General features: G+C 46.3%; 1 protein-coding gene across 8 annotated transcripts in view; it reads right to left on the bottom strand.

Annotated features, from left to right (window-relative positions):
• COL26A1 (collagen type XXVI alpha 1 chain) overlaps positions 1-16,540 on the bottom strand; it is a 168,798-nt gene that overhangs the window by 24,584 nt on the left and 127,674 nt on the right. For all 8 annotated transcript variants that reach the window (XM_061355512.1, XM_061355513.1, XM_061355506.1 and 5 more), the window contains 3 exons: positions 15,140-15,201; positions 3,330-3,483; positions 451-495 (listed from right to left, as the gene is read on the bottom strand). In XM_061355512.1, coding sequence (XP_061211496.1) covers positions 451-495; positions 3,330-3,483; positions 15,140-15,201 — 261 coding nt within the window. The remainder of the gene's footprint in view (positions 1-450; positions 496-3,329; positions 3,484-15,139; positions 15,202-16,540) is intronic.

The following is a 16,540-nucleotide window of genomic DNA, read 5'->3' as shown; positions in this document are numbered from 1 at the left end:
AGGTGTTCCGTGTACAGGAGCAGGTTATTCTCTATTTCTATGGAGCTTGGCAAAACGATGCCCTGACTGTCACCAGCAGCAAATGGTGCCCCAGCAGGCAGCACCAGCACCATAACAACAGTGGTAGTGTCTCCCATCACTCATCACATGCTCTGCTCGCTCTCACCATGTGCCCTCCAGTGAACTGCCCCGCACCAGGCAGCAGTTCCCATCCCCTGTGTGCTGGGGAACTCCATGTCTCCAAGACGCTCAAGCTGGCACTTCACCCCTTCAACCAGAGCAGATAACCCCCAAAGAATAAACCCAGCCCTTCTGTATCCGTGAGGCTCCAAATCACAGAGGACTCCTGGCCACAGGATCTCTCTGCTTTCTGGAACAACTCACATACAGGACTGGGCATAGGAACGTTTTGTGTTTTGAAAGGTGAAAGAGCAGAACCCATTTACTTACCCTGTGGTATTAGCTGCTCCTGTGCACCTCTGTGTCCTTTAGGCTCTAGTTAAAAAGAACAGGGCAAAAAAAAAAAAGAAACAACAAAACAGATATGAAAAATTAGTTCTCTCACTGCCAACTGGCTCAGCCACAGTGTGTGTATATATATATATGTGTGTGTGTGTGTGTGTGTGTGTATTTTCTTAATACTCAGTAGAATGTATCCTGTTGATTAACAAGCTGGTCAGAAAGTCCAGTGGTGCAGCTGTCTCAACAGCTCTGATTGCTTTTAAATGATTGTCTGTTCTCAGCCCTGTCATTCACAGAAGAAATAACTGCCCTAATAAACAGTAGCAAGTTTTCCTGGAGCTCAGCCTGGAGAGGCAAGAGCCAACCCTGAGCTATAAAGGTCATCCAGAAACACTCCCACCATTTAAAGCATCTCAGTCTGTATCACCCATCTTTGTGTTAGGCACTTTATGTCCTCCAGCTGAGGAACTCTGTGGCACACAAGCTAGGATCTGGATTTGCTTGGGCTGAAAAACTAGCAACAGGGCAAAGTAAGTGATACTTCACAAGAAACCTCTGGGAAGGGGATGGGAGGGACTGAGTTTTAGCTTTCCACAGCCCCAAATCACACGGGACGCTCCGGTTTGATTTCCACCTACTCTAATATCAACTTGTTGAAAGATGTGAGCTCTGCAACCTTGGTAAGTGAACCTGGGGGCAGCTTTGAGCAACATGTCACAGCACAGTGTTGAAATGATGCAAAACGGGCAGGCCCCCACCATCCTAACCCAACTGTGTGGAATTCCCTACATGTCAGCAAAACCCACAGTACATTTTTTTGGCTGTAAATATAAACTGGTGTGAGGAGGGAAAGAAGCCAAATGTGGCCCCCAATCCATGCAACATCCCCACAGCTCCTTAGCAAGCATTTGAAGTCCACAGAACTTGCTTAGGGGCTGCAGTGGGCAATCATGTCAATGAGCAACTTAACTGATTACTTCTAATTTCTGAAAGACACTGTCCTGACTTGAAATGGTCCAGTGCATTCCTGATTCCCAGTTATTACACCAGAATTGTTATCCCCCACTAGGTTAAATAAATCAAGGCTAGAAAAATAAAGTGAACAAGGACTCCACTGGGCACATGGGCACAGCCTGGAAGTCTGGCTGACAAGACACTCATGTACAGCATCTTCATCCCCTGCTTTCTGAAGGGGATCACCTCCTAGATTTACTGCAGGGATGGAGGGTGCTGATAGCAGGCCATGGAGTCATCCTGATGCAAGTGCTGCAGGAGGTCTCTTCAGTTCTGCAGCATTGCCAAAAGCCTGGGTGAGCGGCATCCATTGCTCCTTGCTGAGCAGGAGGAGAGTATCGTGTACAGAGCCTCTGAGAGGAGAGGGCTTGGGGTGGGACAGAGTCATCAGTGCTTTTGCTGGACTGACTTCAGTGCAATCAAGTGCAGGTGCAGAGATACTGCGACAGCAAAAATAAATGACATGGAGAAGGCAGAATGAGCATATAATGGACACTGGGGAAACTGCTTTAATTCAGCTCCTGGCAGCTACCACTGTGGTTCTGAAAATACTCTGCAGAACATATTGTTAGTGAACCTCCCTCCATGTTGTGGCATCCTGTCAAATTATAAACATGGACCACATCTGGTCTATGTTGGTTGCTCCAAGTCTGCTGCAGTCATGAAGGGCTGCCATAATAAACTGCTAGGACTGAGAAAAGGAAGAAAAAAGCAAAGTAGGCCCTACAGAGGATAAAGAGCTAAAGAACTGCTCTGGGAGCAAGCACAGCAACTGACAGACAGGGCTTTGGAAGCAGAGAGCAGGGATCTTGCAAAGAGAATGCCAAGGTCAAGGAAATTCGATGCGTGGGGATCTGTCTAGCCAAGTGGGCTCAGAGGGAGATTTGCTTCTAAGTGTATTTTTTTGTCATGCCACAAGAGGGATCATAAAACAGCCCATTGTGTTTATGGCAAATGTGAAAAATAGAATGCAGGCTGCAAGTGATGCTGCTATTCATGGGAAAGTTTTTTGTCCCAGTAAAAGCAAGAATTACCCCCACACTGCTCCCAGACAGGGACACGCTGCATTCGGTGCTTGATAGGTGACTATAAATCCTCCCCTGTGATCCTGACAGCTCTCTGGAGTTTGCTCAGGAATGTTTCTGTCTATCCGGACCTCAAAATCCACAGCTTTTGGACTCAGAAACACGTACACTGAAACACACAGGCAGGCACAGTGGCCCTACTGAGGTTACCAGAAATCTGACTTTCTGGAGACTAGAACTGAGCTCTCAGTAGATGCTTGTGCCAACAGAAACTGAGGTTAGCAACAGGTTGTTAAAGTTGGCAAAATGGAGTTGAACATGCTAGTTTCTGAGTTTAGCTGCTTTCTTCCAGGAACTCTGTTGCTGCCTTAACTCAAGAAGGGGCAACAGACACAGACAGAAAAGCCCAAAGACCCTCTCCTCTCAAAGGATCCTCATTCCTGCAAGCAGTGGGAAGGGGCCCTGAGGACATCACATCCAGCTTGCTGCAGCTGGAAGGATGGTTCAAGGTGGGATCAAAGGGGATTAAATTCCTCCCTTGTCCACGAATCCACATAGGTGTTGGTGTGTGACTGCCTCTGTGTTCGCAGTTTGCAGAGAAGGAGAGACAAGAAGCAATGAGGGGTGGAACTGGATGAGCTTTAAGGTCCCTTCCAACCCAAACCAGTCTGTGACTCTGTGACAGTGCAGAGGTAAGGAGCTGCAGATGCTTCCCTGTAACTCCTCTCCCCTGCAGCTTCCAATACTACAGCAGACTGACATGGCCTCCTTTTAGTTACCCTACAGGAATCATGTACGTAGGGTGGGTGAAGAGCAGGTTAGGCTTACCAACAGATCCCACTGTTTTTCTGAGGACAGTCCCAGGATTCAGCAGGGGAAAGGCATCTGGTAGCAAATCATCGTACCATGTGGCCGTTGTCCCAGTGATGGGCAGGTTGTTTTCCAGTGGTGGGCTTCGCTCTGCAGCCTCAAGCAGGAGGATCTATATAGAGGACATAGGGAAGGCAAACAATGTCAGCAGGATGGTTTCATACATGGTCTTACTCCTGAAGAGGTCTTGAAACTCCTCCCCTTGCCAGCAGGAGCTGTGAGCAACTGCATCATGGACCACAGGGGTTTGGTGTTAAAGCTTTACTGGTTTCCTGGAAAGTGGCAGTAATCAGGATAGGAAGCTGCTGTGTTCAGTTGCAAGAGGATCCCACACACCCCCTCCTTGGAGAGGGCTTCACTGCTTCCAGATTCAGCCTCATGTGGGGCTGGGGACTGTCTCTCTGTCTCTCAGCACTTCACTGCTGGGTTATGTGTTCAAATCCAGAGTCATGAACTACAGAGAGCTGGTGCAAGGTGAAGGGCTGTGCCCTGGATATCCAGGTACCTCAGAACAAATACTGGTTAAGTCAAAGCACAAGTGCTGACCAAATTAAAGATGATGGAGAATATGAGGCTTTTAAAGATCTTGGGTGCTTTAATTTTGGATTAAACAAACAAAAAGGCAGCTAATTTCCCCAAACAGCTCTACTTAGATATAACAGGATATTATTAAACCACACAATGGTTTCTATACTTTGTAAACACACTACCTTCAAATAAATCCACATCCCAGTGTGCATCCCTGAGCTATCTGGGCCATTTTCAACCTAAGCTCCTTGGCAAAGTAACCCCATTACATTACATTTACTGCTGTCCCTCAGGCTGCACTGCCCCGGGCACTGGTGGCCTGTATGAAACTGGAAGTTAGTCTTTAACATGGCTGCAAAAAACCTAGATGCCCACAAGGAGCAGAGGGCTGGGGAAGTGAAGTGCAGGGGAACGCTCACTGCGCTTTATACACAACATTTCTGGTTAAACTTCTCACAAAATGAGGACTTTTTAAAGAAAGAGATACTTTCTATTTTAATCTGAATGCTTCATTTCTCTGCCTTCCCAGCCACTAAGCACAGTGGCAAAACAAAGTGGTCCACAGATTTCTTTCAAAAAGCCTAACCCATCGGAGCATTGATGGAATGCCAGGCCCATGTGCTCTGTGGCACAGGGGTTTTACCCCAGTTGCTAGGCAGAGACTAAGGGCAGCACCTACTATGCCAGTGGCATCAGCCATGCCTGAGAAACAGCAGCAACCCTGCCACTTACCTGGCAGCTGGATCAATCCCTAGCAAGGCTGCTTGCTCAGGATGGCTGCAGGATGCCCATCAGGCAGAAGCAGGGCTGAGGTTTCCAGAGCAAGAGTTTTGATCCAGGCATCCAGCATCTCCTGCAAAATCTGCTTTCTAAGCACAAAGCTACGAGGGGGGGAACTGAGGAGCGCAGCACTGTGGTTTGTTACAGCACTGGCTCTTCCTGTTTGGAAACCACCTAAGCAAATACTGATTTAGGGATAAGGGAAATAAAAGAGAATGTGGCTCAAACTTTCCACTAAATCCCTAGAAGTTTCAGCTTTTACATGCTGTGTTGTCTTTACATAATGAAGTCACATTGCAATTATAAATGAGAGTGACTTGGCTCTGCTTGTTTGTTTTTTAACTTGCAATTATTACAAGGTTTATCACTTATTTATTACAAGAGATGGTGAGAGCCAGCATTGCAGCAGCGCCAGAAATGATGAACTTCCTGCAGAATGTACTGGCCTGACAGGGGTGAATCAGAAACTAATTAAACTGGGAGCTGGGTTAAGTGCAAGGGAACTGAACCTCAGCTGTTGCAAGCAAGCAAAGTTCTTCCTTTATTACAAGGATCTTTATTGATGAACCCAGAGCTTTGCTTTCAGAGTAATAAGAAAGGAAAAAGGAATCAGGTCACACTGCTTTTATTCAGTGGGCTTCCCTGACGCCAGGTAAGGAAGGAATGGGTTCAGTCTGGCTCTTGCACTTCTACCCAATGATTTATTTGTCAGACTTCCAAGGAATATGCCACCAGTTCAACAAACACTTGAGCATGTGCCTTACCATAATTGTGCTTAATTCCCATTGACACGGGACTCAAGTGCGCATTGAAGACTTCTTCTGAATTGCTTTACACTTATATTATCCCCTTGCTTCCCCAGCAAAACATGTGGATGTTGTCAAAGTATATTCAGCAAAGGAGGCAAAACTAATCCTGGAGGTGGCAAATTAGAGGAGCTAAAGCCAGAGCAGGGTTAGGATGCTCCTTCTGCAACAAAGGGACCAACAAGGGCTGTCCTGGACAGTACTTTGCTGCAGCCCAGCAGTGTTGTGGGAAGAGGTGATATTAAATCCATAGCAGCAATGGTCAGAGAGCAGCAAACCACAGGGGTCCGTGGCCCTCCCGGGTGGTGCGAGTGGCTCGAGCACAGCTCTGAAGGTTGCATCTGGAGTGGAACAGCTCCAAATCATTTTTATGGGTGCTAATAAAAACGTGTTACCACATAATCAACACAGAACAGTGGCAACGGTCTCCTTTTCATTAAAACAACATGTTTTAAATGAGAGCTCTGCTGATAAAGGCTGTAAAAGATTTAAAGGCATGCATGGAATAATCCAGGATGCTTTTTCCTAAATGGACTATATATACATAGCAGTCATTAAGGCTCAAACCATAGCAACAAGTTTATTTTCCCTGGGCACAAAATGATAGAGGTCAGGAAGTCTCCAGACTTGAAATTGCTGAGAAATTCTAGTTTTTATGATTAGGACTGAAGAGGTGCCCAAAAGAAATAAAGCAGAAAGAAGAGAGCTCTCATATCCATGAGCTCCGCAGAGCCAAACTAAAGAAGGAAAAGCACAAGGGATTTAGTCACATTCAGAATCTCAAACTCAACAAGAGCGTCCTCTCCCAAGCTTGCCCAGCACAAACGGGGTCCTTCCACATTATTGCAATAGCACTGGAGCCATTCATCTACTTTCTGTCACGTTCTGTTTTTCTTAAGGCTGCCATTGCCGGACCCAAGGGACTCAAGGAGAATTCCCACTTTCATTAAACAAAAAAAGAAAGCCTTTGGCCCTCTGAGTAAACTGCTGGAAAATGATCCCACAGAGGCTCACAGCCAGGAAGCAAATTAGCAAAACGTGCAACGTATTAAAGGCTCACTCTTAATGTCTTGGTAAATTCTAGTCAGAAAGGTTGAGGTAGAGAGAGGGACACCACCAAGTGAAGAAGAACGTATGGTTTTGATTGGAAATCCTCATTGCAAGCAGTGCCCACCTCTGCTGCTATGACCACTTCCAATGCAAAAGTCATGCCTCCAGGAAGAACGGAGGCAGAAAACAACCTAATACCATCAGATAGATGAAGTATGTCTTCATGCCATGGGGAATGTTGGTCATAACAGCAACCACAGCAGGTTCAGGGAGCTAGCTGGAGGGCAGATATCTGCAGAAGACATGGAAACCTTTCCTCCACAGCTTGTGCTGTGCTGCACAAGGTGAAAGATGGCCTCAACTCAGCGGAACACTCAGGCTTTTGTCTTTTGGCACATATGGAAGCATAAAGTCAAATCTGAGCCTAAATGGACATGCTGAACTAGAGCCTCTGGCAACAGAGGTCCTGCCGGCATGAGGGCTTGTCTCTGGTTTCCAGACCCCACCTCTCAGACGCAGCTGAACCGGGTCAGAAAGCTGGAAAGAACTGAAATGGGGCCACGTCTCCTGCCAACACCGCAGCGGGAGACGGGCCCAGGGTAGGGGATGGCGTGTGAAGGCGAAGGGAAGGCGGGAGGGATGATGCACTGCCCTGGCCAAGGAGCTCGCAGGCCAGCGCCAGCGGCAGAGGTCACTGCCTGCAGAACTCAGCCCGGGGCCCGCCGAGAGCCGCGCTCACCTCTGTACAGGGTCTGGCGCTTGCTCTTCTCCCATGGCTTGAAGCCTGGCTCTTCACTGTGGGGCCCGCTCACGCGCAGGGCCCTCAGCAGGGACATTAGTGTTATGTGCCTGAAGCTCGGTCCCAGCTTACTCAACCCACCTCCCCCTTTTCTATTTGCCAGCATAAACTTTCTGAACTTCAGACACATACCACATTTCTTATGTCAGATCAAAAGCTCAGGCCAGGGACGATGGAAACAGGAGGAAGGTTTTCATCTTCTTGAGATGTTCAGTGTCAGAGGACTTTTTTTGGCGTGTAGTGGCTTTCAAGAACCCTATTTTGGTTGTTCCCACACATCAAAAGAAGATTTCACAAACACAGCCTCCTCCCATCATCTGTCCTCTGCTCACATTCCTGATGTCCTGTAACTAGTAGGTGCTAGAAACACGGAAAGAACAGCCAGGCTTCCAAAGATTTCAAAACTGATAGAACAGGGTTCAGAATGCTTTTTCTTTGGATAAAAATCCATGGAAAGGCAGAGGGAATCACTTGACACAATCCAGATGGATATTATTAATTAATAAACAGGGGATATCTGGTCTCTTGAAGCATTGATGGAATTAACTTCCTTCCATCCTTTTCTAAAGAGGAGGGAAAGAAACTGCATGAACCCAGCTCATCAGCTAAAAATTCCAGTGTAAAATAAGATTCCCTCAATCTTGTAAAGACACAAGCTGATTAATAATGGTAATTGCATAACTTGTTGGACATATCTTTCTTTATAGCAAATTATTTGGCAAAATACAAGTTTTTAAATCATTCATCAAGACACAGCTAAACAGGGAGTTTCACAAAACCTGATGGAGAATGGTATCTCTCTTGTAGCAACATGAAACCTGTGAACCCAAGGCTCCAACGCAGATGCAATTGCTTGGTTTCAAAAGCCAAAATACATTCAGTAAGTGTCCACTAAAATCCGATGAACTGGGTGCCCAGAGAGAACCTCAGTGACTTCATCCTTACAACATCTTAGAAGTTTGGCCAAAGGGGACAAGATAATTAGTGCACGGAGGAGTTTTGGCTATACTGATAAATGATGGAGGGAACAATAGCTGATCTCACTGTAGTGACCCAATTTAGACCAAAAGGTAAGGTTTATGTCACCAGTTATTGCAAGGAAGACAGAAATGTGGACCAAAGGCTTCTACAAGTCCACAGGTTGCACAGTTCATGCTCTTTCTGCAAAGACATTTGGGGTTTTGTACAGTTTTACGGGATTTCCAAACTAGATGATGCAAAAAGTCCCCGTTTCATCAGCAGGTACCTTCTGGAGGGGATTCAGAGCAGACAAGACACAAAAGCACAGGCTAGCCTTCTAATGCAGATAAAACACAGGCAATGTTCAGTAGAACATGAGCCCATGGCGGCTTTGCTTGAGAGCAGCAGTGAGGGACAGGCTGGCAGTGGTCCTACTGGGTCAACTGCATCCTGAGGCACCTAGGGAGCCTCTTGTATTGGTACACATTGGAGATTTACCTCTGCTGCTGTGAGCCATCACTGGCACCCCAAAGTGTTACAGCCAGGGAAAGAACCTAGATGTGGAAAGGATCCAGCAATCCTTCAATACTGTGCTAAGAGCTCAAAGCAGCTCACAGTGAAATCAGATTCCTCATCATTATTTTAAAACACCTGATAAAAATACATTGGGGTATAAGCTTCCACCATCAAAATCACATCATTTTTCTCTGCCCCATTTATTGCTTGTTACCTGCTGGGGATGTTGCAGTGCTATGGACATGGAGCCATGCCAGACCAAGATGAACTCAGTCTGGACAAAGTAACATCTGTTCTCAGCAATGGTGTTGAGATCAGCTCTCTGCTTCTCACCAGGTGAGGAGCCCTCAGCTCTGGCTGACATGCACACCAGCCAGCTCAAACAGGCTGAGATGCCTTCTGTGCTCCCCTTCTTGCTGAGCTCCAAATGAAAAGCTGCAAGAAGAGAGGGGCACAACTGAAAAGATAAGGGGTTTGGTTCCTTCCTGCCTCACCTTAGTGCAAGCAGAAGTACTTCCCTGATGAAGCTCTACTACTATTTCTCAATGAGGATCAAGAAGAGGTTTGCATGTTTGGGCTTCAAACTGACAGAGGGGAGACTGAGAGGAGCTCTTAGGCAGAAGCTCTTCCCTGTGAGGGTGCTGAGGCGCTGGCACAGGGTGCCCAGAGAAGCTGTGGCTGCCCCATCCCTGACAGTGTTCAAGGCCAGGTTGGACACAGGGGCTTGGAGCAAGCTGCTCTAGTGGAAGGTGTCCCTGCCCGTGGCAGAGGGTTGGGACTGGATGAGCTTTAAGGTCCCTTCCAACACAAACCAGGCTGGGATTCTATGAGAAGTATTTCACTTAAAAATCAGAGCTTGTAAATGATGTCCCCAGGTATTAAACACACCAGAAGCAGCTCCTAATGCAAACATAGTATTTGCTTGGCAAATTAAGTTGCACGTTACAGGAAAAGAGAATCTTTCAAAGTGATCTTACTAAAATATTAAATCTTTTAACCTAAAAATGCCAAACTTGTAGCTAAAAAACTTTGCATCAGGGGATAGAGCAGGAGGGGGTCTTTGAAGCCTTTCTGTGGTTCTGGCAAATGATTTACAGCATTGGCCAAACACATGGAACAGCGTTAGGGGACAGATTGCTCCTTCAATCCAACAGTGATAAAAAATAAGATCCAAAAATTACTAGGTTTGAGAGTGCAAGGATTTTATCTGTCATTCTGAAAGCATGCCCAAATGAGAGAAAAGGCCAGTACCAAACTGCCCCATGGGTCCTAATCATCAGCATGATTATCGCTGATTAGAAACAGGCCAATGAAACAGATACAAAGTTCAGATATCAACACTGACACAAAATCTGATTTGACTGCACGGTATTGGTTCGTGGTTCCCCCTTGTAAAAATCAGGTAGGAAGTTGCATTTTATTCTTGGGAACATTTGTTCTATTAACTGACCTACAGAAACTCAGTATTAAACTAAATTTTACAGGGCTTAAGTTGTTATTGCTACTAGAAACCAGTTATTATAGATCTGCCTGTGAAATAGCCCAAATACTCCTTAAACTGAACGCATTACTGGGGCTGGAGAAGCAGATTCTGCACAGGGTCATTAGGAAACCTTAGAGTTTGGATAAGTCACTTTCCTGTTCGGAGCAGGAAAGAAATAGGTAACTGCTAGTGGCAATCCCATGCACACCATGGAAAAGCTGTCAAAATCCTTGAAATACCAAGCAACTGCTAATGTCCACAACGCAGGACCAGCAGCAGCCTCTCAGCCAAGCAGTGGGGTTTTCCTTCCCCATCCCTCAGCCATGTGACAGTACCATGAAACATTTTCTCTTTTCCAAATAATTCCCCACTCCAGCAGGGAATTCTCTTATTGTCTACAGGATAAAGAAAATACAAACCCCATAAAACATCCTCGACAGCTGCTAGTATCTCATGGAGCTGCTTGGAAGAAGGGGAAGATAGAGAAACATTTCAGACAGTGATTACATTAAAACTCCAAGCCCTGGTGCTTCAGAATGAAAAGGTACAGGGTGAAGGTGCTGTGGGGCAATCTGTCCTAAATAAATGGGGTGATTTCATATAAATAGCAATGTATTGATCAAACTCTGTGCACAGTACAAAGATTTTCTTTAAAACCTTTCAGAATTTTCTGTGTGGGGAATCGCATTACAAGGGCTGTTTTCATGCAAAAAATATGCATGTCATTTATCAATCACACAATGAATCCATCAGACACTAGATATGTAATGTTATCTCCTTGCCTTAAAGCTGGAAGTGAGATGCCATAAACTTCTCAAAAGTGGTGGCAAGAGATAAGACTGGGTTATATCAAGTCAGATCAAATGCTTCACGCTCAAGCCCTAACCAAAAGCTGGGATTAATATTGCACTGCCTGTAGCTTCGTGGTGGAGTTTGTTACAGTAAGAAGGCATTTCCATGTGGGTGCCTGCTTTTCTGCTGCAGCAGCGGCTCTCTCCTGACACTCCTGAGTTTGTCTGGGATTAGTCCTGTGACACAGGAGGGCAGCAGCAGGCTCAGGAAATTCGGAAAGGAAGGGCTGTTCTGGCCCAAGGAGAAAGCTTGACATGAAATGAAAGCAAGTTTCATTCTGCCCTCCCAACACTAGGGCTCCCTGCAGAGTCAGCAAGTGCTGTAGTGATGTCGATGCCAAGATGCTCATCAAAGAAGTGAGGTTTCATGTGTTGGGGCTGGTGGAGGGGGTAGTTTTCTTTTGGTCAGCGCACTTTCTTGCCCTTGACCCCAGGGTTAACACAATCCTCCCTAATGTAGATTCCCATGGCCTGGAGATTTCAAGCTCAAAACCACCAGTCAAAGCTTTCAAATCTCTGGCACCCAAATGGGTCTGGTATCCAGCAAACGGAACAGGCCAACTCCACCCTGGAGAGATGACAGGGTAACTTGAAACAGGGGAGATGAGGATGGAACCTGATTCCATCTCCTTTCACCTCCTTTCCTGCAGAAAGATCTCCTACAGCCACAAGGACAAGCTAGAGCAGTGTTAAAGAAAGCATAAGACATGTGGAGAGTTTGTTCTGCTGCACAGTTAACCATGCCTCAGTCTCTCCTCTCCAAGGGCTATACATGCACTGGTCTCCAATGAGTCAGTTTTCATTCCATTTGCTCTGTGTTTATTCTTGCTTCCTGCTTTCTGATCCAACTCTCATATTACAAAAATCAGAGGGTTACTTTTATTACCTCATTTGGACACTGATCTTACAAGTTGGATGAACCACCTCATCCTCATAATAAGAAAGATGAGACCGTTTCTGGTTAGATCCCCATTTTTAGGGGGACAGCTAGAAAAGCCTGCAGAAGAGGAGGTGCAGAAAGAAGAAATCAGCCTTCTATCCTCTTCTTCCACAAGTGAGTCTACATTTCTTTAACATGCCTTTTACAGCCACTGGAGGACACACAGCCATTTTACATACCCTCACACATAATCAAGAATGGCCCCAGAGCTCTTGTCCCTATTGCAGAGGTCTAAGAAAGAGACTGGTTTTCACTTGTCCCTAACATACTCTATTAAAGCAAACCTCCTCACCCAGCACCTATCTGCCCAGGTCCAAGGTGCCTTCAGAGGCAGCTTTCCACACATCTGCTCTCACCCTTAAGCCTCACAGTATTTACAACAAGGCTGCACAAGGTCCACGTGCCTCAAAGCCCTTATGGCAAGTGCCAAAAACCTCACCTGCTTGAAGGTGACTGGCTATGCTGAGCTGGCTGATCTTACCCGCTGCCATTCCCCAAGCTCACCATGGTCATGTTGGGCTGAAATTCAAGAGAGCAGGGGCAGCAAAACTCCTCAACTTCAGCTGTCTCTAGAAGGAGTGGGACCGTGGCAGAAAACTCTGTCTCTGCTCATAGGAAGGATGAACTTCCACATCTGCCTTTGCACAACAGGACAGCGAATTTAGAGGGGGGTCAGCCTCCAACACTGGCAAGGGATGCGTGTGCCCATCCAATCCTGCCTTCCTCTGAACAGCTTTCAGGCTGTTGTGATGAATTGAGACAACTTCACATCCAGATCACCCAGCAAAATAGGGATCTTCCCCCAAAAATCTAGAGTAGGAATGCAGACAATACTAAGCAAACGCAAGAACCTTTTAAATGGTGCTGGCTATTACTGAGTAACAACAACTGAGGTCACTGCTACATAGATCAAACTGAACTTAATGCTGAAAAAGAAAGGTGAATCAGTGGATTTCTCTTGTGTACAGCACCAGCGTTTGTGTGTGGTGTTTCTTCACTCTCCATTTAATTGCTACAGTCAATTTTTGCACAGCATCCACAACTTTTCAAACAAAGTGGAAGCCAAAAGGTTGATAATGACACTGCTGGGCTGCAGAAGGCACCCTTACAGAGACACAGCCTTTAGTACTTCACAAGAGAAATCATTCATTCCCCTCTGTAAAGGTACACCCTTTGATGAGCTTTTGCACAAGTGTCCTAGGTTAGAGTAGGAGACAATGTGCCATGGAGAAGGCAAGTGGGCAGCACTCCCCAAATACCACAAGCAGTTGATGCCAACACCAGGGAGCAGGTTGCTTTCAGGGAGCATCACCTGATTTAAACCAGCTTCCTATCTGTAAGACAAACCCACTGACCTCAGTCCAGTTTCACTCTAGGCTAAGACTTCTCTAGTATACAGACAGGACCTCCCTCCTCCTCCATGAAGCCCCACCAGAGCCCTGGCTGAGGTTGCCATCAGCTTCTCAAACATTGTTGCCTGACACAAGTGCTGAGCAGCACAAGCCGCAGAACTTGGGCGTTCTCGTGTCAGGACACTCTTTGGCTATCATTTTCCAGTGAGCCAGATATAGAAAACCCTGGAAAATGAAGGAAGGTACAGCTGAGCATGGGAGGGCTGATTTACATCTCTCTGAGGCCGGTCCCATATCTGTCTTGGATTCAGGACTGCACACGCAGAGGTCAGTCACCAGCCCCTGTCTCCTCTCCAAACGCCTCCAGCTCCTCGCTGCCAAAGGACACCAACCTACCAGGTCCCAGTGTTCGGAAAAACAATCCAGCTCATCTTTGTCCTTTGCACTACAACAGTTGTTTTCACTTGAACAGTTCTGATCCTCAGAACTTCACTCCCCCCATCCCTTCTTTTTCCCGTAGTGAAATATAACTGCGAAGGCTTTGAGGAAGTTCCAGACAACATTGCTCACTCTATTTCAGCACAGACAATTCCCAAATTACCATAATATCATGCACTGGCCTCAAAACCATCCCCCCTCCACCCCAAAGGTTTCTCCCTGAATTCTTTTATGTCACTGATAACCATCAGTTAATGAATAATAACAGCAGCACATGCCTTAAAGGGACCAAAACACTATATCTAACAGCTAGGATTGGGCTGTCACAGGAGGGACCACAGATCAAAGGGGAATGACTGACTCAGCTGCTTTGCTGCTAGACTGGAACAATTTATCTGAATCCCAGTAGGTAGAAATTAAAACAATTTGCAGGGGGAAAAAAAGCACAACATGAAGGTCTCCCCTTAATATTTGTCTCCACTAAGCTGTGCGTGAAAGCCTCCCATCTTTCAGAAGAGGGATAAAAAAGCAGGACTGGATAGCACTTGAAGACCAGGCTAATGAACAACTGTTCTTACAAAAACCTATGTACCCTTATTCCTCTGTGTTACAGTCTACACTGGTAAGGTTGCTACAAGGAATTTTTAGTGAGAGAGACAAGAATTAGTCTGCTGCTTCTCCAAGCCAGGGCAGTCAGTGCTTTATAGCCCCAAGTTATCAATCAGCAAGAAGGCAAGATATTTTTCATACAGCTCTGCCCTCTGTTTCTGAAGCAAAACCTGAGCTAACATGTCCCAGTTGAGACATGTTTTTTTTCATTATGATGTCTACATATTTATTGTTTAATAGCAGTTACACGCTTGTGACAGTGGTGAGCATAGCCCCAACACAGCACTACATGGGAGCCAGTGAGCCCATCACAAGGGGCTTGTAGCAGGCCAGCACAGCAATGGGAATAATGGCAACACAGGGCATGTTATTTCTAAGCTCTGAGCATTATCTGGGAGGAGCTGAGCTGAACAGCCAGAGAGAAGAAAGGAGGCAAAGATGCAGCTGCATGGGAAGTGGAAGGAGCCAGGTTAGAGGTGAGCGATGCCTGTGTGCACAGCAGAAAGGTTCCTGGTACAGAGCCACCACCACAGCGTGTTCCTCACTCTGCATGGAAGGACAGACACCAGATCTCTGCAGGGCTGCCAACTCCCCATCTTTTTCACCAGCAACACAGAGATTTTTTGCCAAACAGAAGAATAAAGGCAAGTCCTTACCTTGGCCTCGAGCGTGTTTAGCCTCTCGGTCATATCCGCTAGTCTCGTGCAGTTCATGCATTCTAGAAAGAGCAAAACAAACCCATGTAAAATTCCTACAGACTTTGTGTTTTACCCCATGGCTTTCAGCCTGCAGACCCTCATCCCTGTGTGATCTAAGGCACGCAGGATTCAAGATCAGTTATGGGGTAGAAATGAGTATTCAAATCCACTGCACAGGTAAGCAGCCATAGCCACATTACATGAACCTTGTGTGGGGATATTTAGTGGGGCAGAGTGTGGAACCTAGCTTCTCATAGGTAGAAGGCAGGTAAAATAAAACATTAAGACTTCTCAGTGCCAACCAGCATTACCTGTTGTCACCAGCAGAGACGCTGCTACCGGTGTAAGCTGGTGTGACACATGCTCCCACCGCACAGGACATGAGGCTGCACAAGCCCTATTCCATTCAACTCTGTGCTGCACCCTCTCCTACACTACGTCCTGATCAAATACGAAGGAAAGCAATGAATATACAAAATGCCCATCTCCGTGGAGTCCTGCTCCATCCCTGCACTCCCAGGCCCTGTTACCATTCCCACAACAAATCATCTGTCTCAGTGACAGCAACAAAATCCAAGACAGACCCCAGGGCTGATGCAGACTGGAGCTGCAACATGAAGTGGTTTTCATCTCACTTTGCTGCATAGAAGTAACCGTTAAGCAGCAACCACCAAAGGGGTCTTGACAGGGTGCCTTAGCAAGAACAAACATTCACATAATGGGTTCTGAGTGCAGTTTAAAATGATTGCTTCATCCAAAGGACATCACTTCTCTAAGCAGAAGGCCTGCTGCTCTGCCTCTGTTTTCATTTCAGCAATTTTAAAGCAAGTGAGGGATGATGAAGCCCCCAATAAAGATTTAATCAACAAGGCACTTTCCCAGCACTTTGCAGGAGTGTTGAAGTGACTGCTCCCAGCTCTCAGAGCAGCTTTCCAGGCTGGACACTCAAGTACCATGACTTCTCAAGCACAGAGGATTCGAAAAAGGGAAAACGACTTGCAGCATGAAATGTTTCAGCGAGTAAACCATCCATAAGTCAGGTGATTAATCACTGTCATCTCATGTGCCATAGAGGAGAAATACATTTGTGTGTGTTTCTGGGCTCCTTAAGGGCCAGGGCCAGTTTTCATTGACTGACCACAGAAGAGGTATTTAACCCTGGTATTTCCAAAGTGCTGGGGATGTTGACCTGTCATTCGTAAACCCCTTAATAGACCATTCAGGTGTAGATCAGGCTAAGGTTGTAGCAATGCAGGGGATGATGAGTAAACTCAATGCCTACCCATGAAACAGGAATAGGTGAATGTGGGTTTTGACCTGACCAAACATCACCCTGAATCCTAGGACTTAGTTGTTGTT

This window comes from Neopsephotus bourkii, unplaced genomic scaffold (assembly GCF_033783945.1).
Source record: "Neopsephotus bourkii isolate Nb327-2 ecotype Australia unplaced genomic scaffold, CSIRO-AGI_Nbou_v1 NB_804, whole genome shotgun sequence".
Classification (NCBI taxonomy): Eukaryota; Metazoa; Chordata; class Aves; order Psittaciformes; family Psittacidae; genus Neopsephotus; species Neopsephotus bourkii.
Note: the sequence above shows the minus strand (reverse complement) of the source record. Positions and strands in the feature narration are given on the sequence as shown.